The sequence below is a fragment of the Engystomops pustulosus genome, chromosome 3 (assembly GCF_040894005.1).
Source record: "Engystomops pustulosus chromosome 3, aEngPut4.maternal, whole genome shotgun sequence".
Taxonomy (NCBI): domain Eukaryota; kingdom Metazoa; phylum Chordata; class Amphibia; order Anura; family Leptodactylidae; genus Engystomops; species Engystomops pustulosus.
The window spans coordinates 155,959,511-155,972,961 of record NC_092413.1 but is presented as its reverse complement, the minus strand read 5'-3'; the positions used below and the strand labels follow the sequence as shown (position 1 = coordinate 155,972,961).

Sequence of the window (13,451 nt, the reverse complement as noted above, 5' to 3'; positions counted from 1 at the left end):
TTATAACCATATAAAGTGACTCATGTCAGATTACAAAAAATGTGGCTGAGGTTTGAGTAAAAAAAAAAAAGGCTTCATCCAAAAGGGTTTAAATACTGTATGAATGCAAAGTCAATGGAATGTAAAAGTGTCAGGCTGGGATAAACTCTTGTGACTTGTCCTCGTCCTATAGTCCACATACAAGACGTGGCATCTGCTGATTCTTGCTTATGATACTGTATTTATCTAATGGGACATTAAGCCGTCCTAACTTCTCAGCTCTAGCGACTCTTTACAGCTAATTTGAACAATATTAATGCACAGTTGTTTTTCAGCAAAATGCAGAAGAACCATCAAAGTGAACCTGTCACTGTCCTGCATAACAAGTTGGCAACAGCATGTGGGCCAAAACCCTCATGACAGATTCCCTTTTGAAATGTAGTTACGTGCCGAGTTATTACATATAGAAAAGAGATATCCCCATTTACACAACCGTAAGTGTGCCTGTGAATCTGGCAGCACAAACTGCTAGATAGAGGTCTATGGTACCTGGTCACCCTGCAGTGAGCACACTGTGTATACCTGCACCATGACTGGGCCACGGCCTGTTGGCTTTCAATGGAGAGGGGAGAGGGGAGGGGTGAGGAGCACCTGATGCGTTTTCCACCCGGCCATGTGCTATTCCCTGGGATCCGGTCCGGGCTGTGTGAATGTGGCCATAGTATTTAAAGCTAGAGACACACACACACACTCCACATCTTCAGCAGTGTGGAGGAATCCTACTGATTACGATTTCTGCTGCACAATTTTGAAAAGCTTCTCTACTTGTCAGAGAATGAAAATGTATCTATTGTGTCATCTCTGAGATACTGAGCATGTAGAAACATATTTTATTGACAGCCAATGTGCATGCTCTTTTTCACACAAGCAGAACTGGACTTTATTCAATCTATATTTCATATTTGATTATGTGGAGGACCTTCGGGGAATAACTATGCTAAGATAGCTGCCCAATGTACCCTATATCAAGCTAGGAAGCAAATAGCTTCAAAGGGGCTGAGTAATAATAGATATTCCATGAATGAAGAGGGGCTTTTGGACATTTCATTAATGAGTGGAAGCTACTGTACATTTAATTTAGTGATTGGAGGCTGCTACACATTTCATGAATGAGTAGAATCTGCTGGACATTTTATTAGCGAGTGGAGCATGCTGAACATTTCATTAATGTGTGAGGCTGCTGGACATTTCATTAAAGGGGTAGGTTGCTGGACATTAAATTATTGAGAGGAGTATGATGGACATTTAGTGAATGAGGAGAGGCTGCTGGACATTTTCATTAATGGGGAGAGGCTGCTGGACATTTTCATTAAGGGGAGAGGCTGCTGGACATTTTTATTAATAGGGGTAGGCTGCTGTGCTTTTCATTAATGGGGGAGGCTGCCAGAAGCTGCTGGACATTTAATTAGGGAGAGAAGGCTGCTGGACATTTCATGAATGAGGAGAGACTGCTGGACATTTCATTAGCGAGTGAAAGATACTAGACATTTCATGAATAAGGGGAGGCTGTTGGACATTTAATTAGTGAGGAGAAGCTACTGGATATTTAATTAGTGAGGAGGGCTGCTTGACATTTTATTCATAAGGAGAGGCTGTTGAACATTTAATTATTGAAGGGAGGCTGCTGGAAATTTTAATTAGTGAAGGGAGGCTACTGGACATTTCATTAGCGAGTAGAGTATGCTAGACATTTCATTAATGGAGAGGCTGCTGGAAATGTCATTAGCGAGTGGTGACTTCTGTACATTTCATTAATAGGAGAGACTGCTTGACATTTAATTAGTGAGGGGAGGCTGCTGGTCATTTCATGAATGAGAATAGGCTGCTGGAAATTATATTAATGAGGGGAGGCTGCTGGACATTTCATGAATGAGTAGCATCTGCTGGACATTTCATTAGCGAGTGGAGCATGCTGAACATTTCATTAATGTGGGAAGCAGCTGGACATTTCATGAATGAGGAGAGTCTGCTGGACACTTCATTAGTAAGTGGAGGTTCCTGTAAATTTCATTAAAGGGGGAAGTTGCTGGACATTTAATTAGTGAGAGGAGGCTGACAGACATTTAATTAGTGAGGGGGAGGCTGCTGGACATTCATGAGTGAGGAGAAGCTGCTGGACATTTCATTAGCAAGTGGAGAATGCAAGACATTTCTTTAATAAGGGTAGGCCGCAGGACATTTAATTAGTGAGGGGAAGCTACTGGACATTTAATTAGTGAGGAGGGCTGATGGACATTTAATTAGTGAGGGGAGGCTGCTGTACATTTCATTAAAGGGGTAGGTTGCTGGACATTAAATTATTGAGAGGAGGATGATGGACATTTAGTGAATGAGGAGAGGCTGCTGGACATTTTCATTAATGGGGGTAGGCTGCTGTGCTTTTCATTAATGGGGGAGGCTGCCAGACATTTAATTAATGAGTGGAAGCTGCTGGACATTTAATTAGGGAGAGAAGGCTGCTGGACATTTCATGAATGAGGAGAGACTGCTGGACATTTCATTAGCGAGTGAAAGATACTAGACATTTCATGAATAAGGGGAGGCTGTTGGACATTTAATTAGTGAGGAGAAGCTACTGGATATTTAATTAGTGAGGAGGGCTGCTTGACATTTTATTCATAAGGAGAGGCTGTTGAACATTTAATTATTGAAGGGAGGCTGCTGGAAATTTTAATTAGTGAAGGGAGGCTACTGGACATTTCATTAGCGAGTAGAGTATGCTAGACATTTCATTAATGGAGAGGCTGCTGGAAATGTCATTAGCGAGTGGTGACTTCTGTACATTTCATTAATAGGAGAGACTGCTTGACATTTAATTAGTGAGGGGAGGCTGCTGGTCATTTCATGAATGAGAATAGGCTGCTGGAAATTATATTAATGAGGGGAGGCTGCTGGACATTTCATGAATGAGTAGCATCTGCTGGACATTTCATTAGCGAGTGGAGCATGCTGAACATTTCATTAATGTGGGAAGCAGCTGGACATTTCATGAATGAGGAGAGTCTGCTGGACACTTCATTAGTAAGTGGAGGTTCCTGTAAATTTCATTAAAGGGGGAAGTTGCTGGACATTTAATTAGTGAGAGGAGGCTGACAGACATTTAATTAGTGAGGGGGAGGCTGCTGGACATTCATGAGTGAGGAGAAGCTGCTGGACATTTCATTAGCAAGTGGAGAATGCAAGACATTTCTTTAATAAGGGTAGGCCGCAGGACATTTAATTAGTGAGGGGAAGCTACTGGACATTTAATTAGTGAGGAGGGCTGATGGACATTTAATTAGTGAGGGGAGGCTGCTGTACATTTCATTAAAGGGGTAGGTTGCTGGACATTAAATTATTGAGAGGAGGATGATGGACATTTAGTGAATGAGGAGAGGCTGCTGGACATTTTCATTAATGGGGGTAGGCTGCTGTGCTTTTCATTAATGGGGGAGGCTGCCAGACATTTAATTAATGAGTGGAAGCTGCTGGACATTTAATTAGGGAGAGAAGGCTGCTGGACATTTCATGAATGAGGAGAGACTGCTGGACATTTCATTAGCGAGTGAAAGATACTAGACATTTCATGAATAAGGGGAGGCTGTTGGACATTTAATTAGTGAGGAGAAGCTACTGGATATTTAATTAGTGAGGAGGGCTGCTTGACATTTTATTCATAAGGAGAGGCTGTTGAACATTTAATTATTGAAGGGAGGCTGCTGGAAATTTTAATTAGTGAAGGGAGGCTACTGGACATTTCATTAGCGAGTAGAGTATGCTAGACATTTCATTAATGGAGAGGCTGCTGGAAATGTCATTAGCGAGTGGTGACTTCTGTACATTTCATTAATAGGAGAGACTGCTTGACATTTAATTAGTGAGGGGAGGCTGCTGGTCATTTCATGAATGAGAATAGGCTGCTGGAAATTATATTAATGAGGGGAGGCTGCTGGACATTTCATGAATGAGTAGCATCTGCTGGACATTTCATTAGCGAGTGGAGCATGCTGAACATTTCATTAATGTGGGAAGCAGCTGGACATTTCATGAATGAGGAGAGTCTGCTGGACACTTCATTAGTAAGTGGAGGTTCCTGTAAATTTCATTAAAGGGGGAAGTTGCTGGACATTTAATTAGTGAGAGGAGGCTGACAGACATTTAATTAGTGAGGGGGAGGCTGCTGGACATTCATGAGTGAGGAGAAGCTGCTGGACATTTCATTAGCGAGTGGAGAATGCAAGACATTTCATTAATAAGGGTAGGCCGCAGGACATTTAATTAGTGAGGGGAAGCTACTGGACATTTAATTAGTGAGGAGGGCTGATGGACATTTAATTAGTGAGGGGAGGCTGCTGGGCATTTCTTGAATAATGAGAGAGTGCTGTACTTGCAAACCATATTCATATATTCTGGGGATGTGTGCCACTTGGTAGGTTATGGTGTGCAGTACTGGACTTCATTCAATCTATATTTAATATTTGGTTATGTGGAGGAGCTCCCGGGGAATAACTATGCAAAGATAGCTGTTCAATGTACCCTATATCAAGCTAAGAAGCAAATAGCTTCAAAGGGCTGAGTAATAATGGACATTTCATGAATGAGGGGAAGCTACTGGACATTTAATTTATTGATTGGAGGCTGATGCACATTTCATTAGCGAGTGGAGCATGCTGAACATTTCATTAATGTGTGAGGTTGCTGGACATTTCAAGAATCAGGAGAGTCTGCTGGACACTTCATTAGTGAGTGGAGGCTGCTGTACATTTCATAAAAGGGGTAGGTTGCTGGACATTTAATTAGTGAGAGGAGGCTGCTGGACATTTAAATGAATCAGGAGAGGCTGCTGGACATTTAATTAGTGAGAGAAGGCTGCTGGAAATTTCATGAATGAGGGGAGTATGCTGGACATTTCATTAGCGAGTGGAAGATGCTAGACATTTCATTAGTATGGGGAGGCTGTAGGACATTTAAATAGAGAGGTAAAGCTACTGGACATTTAATTAGTGAGGAGGGCTGCTTGACATTCAATTTATGAGACGAGGATGCTGGACAATTATTTCATGAGTGGAAGCTATTGGACATTTAATTAGTGAGGGGAGGCTGCTGGACATTTAATGAATGAGGAAAAGTTGCTGGACATTTAATTAGTGAGAGAAGGCTGCTTGACATTTCATGAATGAGGGGAGTCTGCTGGACATTTCATTAGTGAGTGGAAGATGCTAGACATTTCATTAGTAAGGGGTGGCTGTAGGACATTTAATTAGTGAGGGGAAGCTATTGGACATTTAATTAGTGAGGAGGACTGCTCGACATTTTATGAATGAGTACAATCTGCTGGACATTTCATTAGCGAATAGAGGATGCTAGACATTTCATTAATAAGGGGAGGCTGCTGGACATTTAATTAGTGAAGGGAAGCTACTGGACATTTCATGAATGAGGAGAGGCTACTGGACATTTCATGAATGAAGAGAGACTACTGGACATTTCATGAATGAAGAGAGGCTACTAGACATTTCATGAATGAAGAGAGGCTACTGGACATTTCATGAATGAGGAGAGGCTTCTGGACATTTAATGAATGAGGATAGGCTGCTGGACATTTTATTAATGAGAGAAGGTGCTGGACATTTCATTAGGGAGTAGAGGCTGCTGTACATTTCATTAATGGGGATGTTGCTGGACATTTCATTAGTGCGAGGACGTTTCTGGACATATCAGGAATGAAGAGAGGGAGTTGGATAGTAAATATGTGGTATATAATTATAGTTTTGGTATATTGATCCCCATTTCTAAGTTTGCATCAGTCCCGCTGTTGTTTTGATAGGCCACTGCAGACAACTTTCCACCTCTCAACACTTAGTAACATGAACACACTAAAGGTGGGCTAAAATACTACTGTTCTATAACTATACTGTTCTATAACTATACTGTTCTTAAAGTTTATACATTGAAAATCTCAGCATAGAAACATGTTTTATTTGAATGATCATTATATGATATGGTATAAACCTTTTTAAAACAGTACAAAGCGTAAGGGCCCTTTTGCTTTAGAACATGGTTATGCTTATGGACCACTACTAATTTCATTGTTGAGATGAATTCTCCTCAAGCTAGCATGAGCAATGTACCGTAATTATATATTTAAAAATCCATCTTACCCAGAGATGTTGGTCTAGCTGTTTTAGGAGATGCCCTTTTAGGAGATGACTCTGGATGTGGAGCCACAGGCTGGACAGGCCTTGTCTGTTTGGCTGCCAGCTTCTTCAAGCTTGCTTGTCTCTTCTCAAACATTTCCTGAACATCAGCCAACTTCTGTAGCACTTTCTGAACACTTGCCTGGAAATCATGAGTAATTTAAGTGTAAGCTATTCATTTGGATATGATATAAAGAATACTAAGTACAGTAATTTATATGACCCTACTTTATATATTGTACCTTACACATAAGCCTTGATTGACAAGAACACATAATAATAATAATTCCTTTATTTATATAGATAGATTTATATAGATTTATACAGATTACGCAGCGCTACACAGAGTTTGCCAGATTAGTCCCTGTCCCCATCTAATCATACAAAGAGTGAGAATATACAAACTCTTTGCACATGTTGACCTGGGACTTGAACCCATCATGCACTGTTTATAGGCTTTTCTTTGGTTTCTTTATAGTAGTTGCCAATGGATAAATATGTACAGGAAGTCCCCGGGTTACATACAAGATAGGGTCTGTAGGTTTGTTCTTAAGTTGAATTTGTATGTAAGTCGGAACTGTATACTTTATTATTGTAACCCCCAGACAATTTTTTTGGTCTCTGTGACAATTGGATTTTAAAAATGTTGGGTTGTCATAAGAACCAGGAATAACAATAAATCTTCATTACAGACACCTCTGATACTGTTATAGCAGTTTATTGTAGCCCAAGGCTAAGGTACAGTAAATTGCCAACATCCAGAGGTCCGTTTGTAACTAGAGGTCGTATGTAAGTCAGGTGTTCTTAAGTAGGGGGCCACCTGTATATACACTGCTCAAAAAATAAAGAGAAATATTTAAAGGCTGTTATGGCATTTCATGGTATTTTCCTTGATCTGGCCCAAGCATGTCCCAGAGGACCTGGGAGCATTGAGAACTTCTCAGCTGCACTCACCATTAGGCAGCCTTCTGCACCAATAATCAGTTATGCTACATCAGTTATGGAAGTGCTCACTGGACAGTCGGCAGGGTGCGAACTGCAACTCTCTGCTTTACAGGCAACATTTGGCCTGTCGGCTCAGCTTATGCACCCCTGATCCCCCTTTTAGTTGAAATGAACATGGCTGCACTTTATGTACTGTATATGCTCAGGAGGGAAGATCCTCTGCTAAATATTAGAGGAATAAGACACTGGGAAGTAATGCCGCATTTATCTCAAACACTGCTAGAGTGACCAAGAAAAGAGAATTGTGGAGGCAGAGTGGGTAACCATATCGTTGGAGTTGGGGTCGGAGTTGAGGTTCAGGAAATTGAGGAGTTGGAGAATTGGCTTCCCAACTCCACAGACCTAGTCTCTTACAACGAGATTGCACAGGTTAAGTACTGTATAGTATTGGAATGTACAGAACAGTAAGTTACAGTACACAAATAAGCAAGGTTCTTTTTAAATGTTATGATATAATTTATTCTCGATTTTTTTTTTTTTTTTTGACATGTGAAGACATCAGTGTCACACTTGAAGCCACCACTGTGACTAGTAGTTGATCAGCAAGTTGGTCAGCAAGCACTAGGTAAGGATTCAGATCCTGCAGCAGATCAGTGCAGCTGATGTATTTTTTTATGCCATATTTACCCAAATTCTTTATATTTCAGCATGTATGAAAATGCAACTACATGTCCCAGAAACCTTGGACCCATAGAGGTTGCAATACTGCATTGGTAGTTATGCCCCAGTATTATTGCTTTCTCAATAATAATAAGTTCTCACCTTTATCTCAGCAGTAAGGATGATTTCATACTTGTTATAAAATTCTGTAGGACTGGACAGCTGGTGCACTTTTGAACTGCCAATGAACTTCTCAATATCTCTCAGAGCTGATTCTGCTCCATCCTGTGACTGACATTTGTCCACAGCTTGAGAGGCTAGCAGGTAAATTCCATCTTCACACCACTGGTTAGCCTGTGACAAATCCAAACATAATGTAAGTGTAATGCAATATTTGCAGGGAACAAAATCAGAGAATGTAAAAAAATAATATTTAGGAAATGCTCGTTTTGGCATGTGTTCTCATACTGGGGTTCCGAGGTAGTAAAAAGTAAAAAAGAAAAACATTTTTTGAATTTTTAATTTTATTGTGTTTGGGCCTAAAAGAATGTGATTGTTTCTAATTGATGGAAATGCTACTGCTGAGATACTTATTGGTCCTTAGATTAGTGGTTCTGTGCCCAATATTTCAGTGGGTGACATCTACACATCACAGTGGTAACTAGGAATGGCTGGTTCCCATTAAAAAATAGTGGTAGTGCCTCCACACACTGAAATGCACAAGGCAGCAAGCTAAGGTCTTGTGGCATAAAGTGTGTATTTGTAGTAGGAAAAGCATGAGAAATACTGCTTATTGCCCGGCTTCTATCTGCTATATAAACAAAATCTATTTAATAAAAACAGTTTAAAATGCCAAAACAATATCCAGTAGAGATGCAGCCTGACAATTTGTGATAAATATCATGAGGTTGTCTCTACAAGGGTGAATCGTGTAAAGGTACTGTAATACTTACAATTTTATCTTCTTGACCAAGACAAGGACTAAAGAGGAAACGCTGTGTACAAAGTTATGTTGTGTATTTTCCAATCATCGCTATTGCGTGCCAACTAATCTAGGCAGATGTCCCCGCAGAAACCTTGGACCCATTGAGGTTGCAATACTGCATTGGTAGTTATGCCCCAGTATTATTGCTTTCTCACTCATCTTATGTTGCTAACCTATCCTAAGGACATGTCATCAATAGCTTTATGCCAAGAAACCAGGAAAGAAAACTTTGCAAAGCTAAGCAGAACTAAATTCATAAAAGTTATCAAAATTGTGTTCTCATATAAGGAGTTAATGAGAAATTCAAACACAAAGTACATTAGAAACTTTCCATAATGCAATCTTCTTTTACACTAACCATTTCATTTCCGTGGGGCTATACTACTTTTGCATTGTCATGTTTTTACAAGCAGTTCTATAAAAAGATATTAAAAAGGATGTCTCTTTACATACAATGGGAATATAAGATCTAGTGTTCATAATGGTAACCGACAGCAGATATATTATTTTACAGAATATTTTACTCATATAAAATAGTAACATCCAATAGGAATGACTAACCTTATCCAGTTGTTGGTGTAGCTCCAATGATTTTGCGAGGATGTCATACTTTTTCTTGGTTTCGTTGGTAAAGTCATCACAGATGCGTCTTAGCTCTATGCATTTTGGTCTAATGGAGTCCACAGCATAGTGGTTATTTTGTATCAGCTGATCCCCATGAAGGGCATGTAACTGGGCTTTCTCCAGGATGCCCTGGTGACAAACCAAAATAACCGAACATAACTAGAGGAACATTTTCATGGGTAATGAAAACTGTTTTGAAAAGATTTGCCTCAACACAAAAACATCTTCAAGCATTTGTAACAGAAAGCCTAAAAAGTAATTGTATTATTTATTTATCTATTTTATTTATATGATTTTGGACAGGATCTGAGCGCTGATGGGAAGCACCACATACATGATGTATGGCAGTAAGCTAACTCTGAATTGTGCGTGTTACATCTGGAGTGTTATAATCAGCTTTTACAACTTTTGTATCATTGGTACCTTCTAGCAAAACATCTTTACAGGTCATGACAGAACATACAAAGCTGAATTTTCATGTGAATCTACTATTTGTGAACCTAGTCTATAGCAAGCAAACTGTAGTGCAAGGTACTGCTGCCCATGAGGATATCCTGAAAGAAAAAAAAATTTAAGAAAATTCTGTAAAATCTTTCACTTCACTATGCTGGCTAATATGGCTTCAGGCTGCCCACCAGAAGATCACTGATTACCCATCCTAAGGATATCCTTTGACACGCAAGTCCTGGAAAACACCTTTAACAGGCCTTATAGGACATCTACCACCAGCATGAAGGATTGTAAACCAAGTACTCTAACATACTGGTGTGTTGGGTGGTGCAATGTGCTGGCTAAAGTGGTTTGGGGCAGTGGGGGTGCAGGGTGCTGTATATCTATATACTGAGGGGGAGGCATTGTGCTGGCTACCTATATACTGGGGGGCTGCAGTGTCCTGGATAACTATATAGTGTGGGGGGGGGCAGTGTGTTAGATCCCAATATACTGGAGTGGAGTGTGCTGAATAGCTATACCCTGGGGGGATTTTTATCATGTTTTTAAGCTGCCATTGTGAATATTTAATGTGTGCATTCGTTCGTTAACCTGAGGTGGGGTGATTTTTCGAAATTTGCCCCTACCTAGAAACTGCCTGGGTGCAAGAGTTAAAAAAAAAATTAGACAAAATGTTATATTGTATTAACAGTAAAAACTGATGTAAACACATTTATAATTATTCAAAAATCTTCCTACAGTAAAAAAACATGATGACCTATGCTAAATATATTGAAATGTTTGTGAATGTTTGTCATTAATCTAAATCATTAATCAGAGAAAAACTAGAATCAGCAACGACTTGTGAAATTGGTTGATAAACATAGCACTTGCTGCACTGGGGGAAAAGGTCAGTAATAAAGCTACTTGTGCTTAAAAATGTATGTTTGTCTGTCACATTGTGAACCCTTTATATAGGACTCATAAAGCATAGAGCACAGTGCCATAGAGCACAGTATTTCACATATGTGAACAAAGATGAAGTAAACTGGATTAAAATATATCACTTTTAAAGAAAGGAGAGACTGTATAGCACATAATGATTGCCATGCAGCAACTGTATTTGGCCAAAAGTCGCCCTGACTGTAACACATGGTAGCTGCTATGCTCAATTAATCATTAAAGTAGATATTACACATCAATGTTTATTGTTGTCAATTTGTTTACTGTAAGTGTGTGAAAATTGCATTAAAAATAAGCATTACATGTGAATGTGCATTTAGATCAATATGTGCAGTTATTCAACATTTTAACATGCATGGTTGGCAAGCTTTTGTTTTTGGAATGATACAAAGGACGGGTCGGATGAGCAAGTCATCAGATTACAGAGCCGTCGCACACAGCTGCTGTATTGCCTGTGTATTGCCTGAGTCAGGACATCCATTATTTAGAACCCTTGAAAGCTTACTCTTGAAAGCTGTCTTTTTCCTTTTCATCAGAAAAATTGTAACAATATTTTGGGAGTTGCAAATTTGTGTGGTAAATTTTCTGTTTAATGTTAGTCTTATGAGTGGGGCATATAGATTGGAAGCACTAACTTTAATAAACTAACTTTTTCTTTTTTTTTTTTTTACCATTGACCATTAGGGCTCATTCAGATGTTTTTGAGGTCCATGTAATCTTTTTTTTTTTGCGGATGGCATATTGACCTATTGATTCCTATGGCTCTGTTCATAAATCAAGACTGTGCAGACAGTAGAGTATGCAATTTTTTTTTTCTCACATGCAGACCAGGGACCTCCATAGAAGTCAATGGATCCACACAAAAAAAAAACAGATGACACGTGGACGACATCATTAAGCAGTCCCGTTTCAGCTATTGCTTTTGCTTTTTTGCAGATGTGAAAGAATACAATATGCGGATACAATATGGACTGAACATGAACATCACATCCATATTTTTTTTGCACATGCACAGCGGAAACTGAAAGTGTATGATTGTTGGTTAATATTACGTTTCCTCTTCTGAGTGTCCCCATTGGTTAGCTATGTGATTCATCAACAATTTTGCTTTGATTTTCTCTCCGTAATGTATGTATTTTTTTAAGGTTTACCTGTCCTTTCTCCTCTTGATGCTTTAACTCTTTGAGAAGTTGCTCTACTCTTGACACACTGTCCCCTATGTCTGTAAAGGCAGCTTGGGCAACCATCAGGGAATCCAGTGTGAGCTTCAGCTGTGGAGAAAAGACACATGATGCTCATTATATCCCATGGTCCTCCCTTCAATATTAGGATTCAATATTCTGATGCAAAAATGAACGCAATACTGATGCAAAAATGTACGCAATCACAAACTTTACAGCCATTAGGTATTTTCCTGACTAGATACATTTCACTCCACCATATAATAGATCTGTGTTCTATGGAATGGTAGCAGGGTTATATCGAAGTATTTGGGGCCTTACCATACCTTTCGTATTCCAAAAACCCTTTGTATGGATATGATTTGGCACAAACCATGCATTGATCTGGTGTTCAGTTTTTCAGCACAAATTCTAAATCAATATTTACATCCGTGTGCACATCCTGTCATTGTTTAACCTGTACTGTACATATATTTATTCATGCCAATTTGGATCTAAACAATAAACCGTTGGGACGGCTGTCCTGATAAGGGACAAGAGGTTTTGTTATAGGTTACCGAAACATATTTGATGTTGGAAAAGTCATCCAATGTGTACATGTGGTTTTTATATAGACTTTTAAATAGACTTCTGTATATCATTAGAGAATAATACTGGATTTGATCAAAGAGATAAAGGCTAAGGCTTTGTTTATGTGATTGCATGTTGGCCCTATTGTCTGTCTGTAGTTGGATAACACGGAGCCAATGTTTTCCGGAGATGCTCACTTACTGTGTCTTACATTTTGCCTGATGGTTTCTCAACACCCACTTTTTATAATTCATGTTGTATAAAGCATCATATTCTGCAGTGTTAGCTAGTATTTCATGGGCAATGTGCTATGGTATTGAAGGGCGAAATTCACATGGATTTCATGTGGCTGTACTAAAACTGTAAAATAGTCCACAGCACAGATGCTAAACACTAAAACTAACATGTAGTTTACATGTTCTCCCCTTATTTGTGCTTGATTTCTTTCAAACCCCAGAAATCAAAAAGGGGAATTTAAAAGACTGGCATTTTAAACAGCCCCCGTAAGAGGCACCGACCTTAGTAGATTTGGGAGCCTTCTATTTAGACCAGGTCTGACCTGGTGGAGATTTCTGCTATAGACTCCACTGGTTCTCCTATAGTAAATGCGCTGGGGTGACTGTACTCCTCTGACACACCCAAAGTGAAATGGATGTTGGAAAGTTGTCCGAATTGTCAGAGATGAGGAGATTTATTTGCCTTTTCCACCAGAAAACTGTCGAAGAAGGCATAATAAATCTTCACAGTGTTAAACACCTCTCACGATTTTACCCCTCACACCAGTAAAATCTGCTGGTAAAGGGTTAAAAGTCCCCTCAATGTCACCTCAAATTATCTGCCACTGAATCGCGCCGGAGTCCATGATCATTGGACAATGTA

The 13,451-nt window shown here is 39.5% G+C and overlaps 1 protein-coding gene across 1 annotated transcript in view; it reads right to left on the bottom strand.

Moving 5' to 3' along the window:
* The window catches only part of MCF2L2 (MCF.2 cell line derived transforming sequence-like 2), a 178,193-nt gene that overhangs the window by 108,760 nt on the left and 55,982 nt on the right, over positions 1-13,451 (bottom strand). Inside the window, exons 10-13 of the mRNA XM_072142708.1 lie at positions 11,973-12,092; positions 9,367-9,558; positions 7,983-8,174; positions 6,180-6,357 (exon numbers count right to left, since the gene is read on the bottom strand). Coding sequence (XP_071998809.1) covers positions 6,180-6,357; positions 7,983-8,174; positions 9,367-9,558; positions 11,973-12,092 — 682 coding nt within the window. The remainder of the gene's footprint in view (positions 1-6,179; positions 6,358-7,982; positions 8,175-9,366; positions 9,559-11,972; positions 12,093-13,451) is intronic.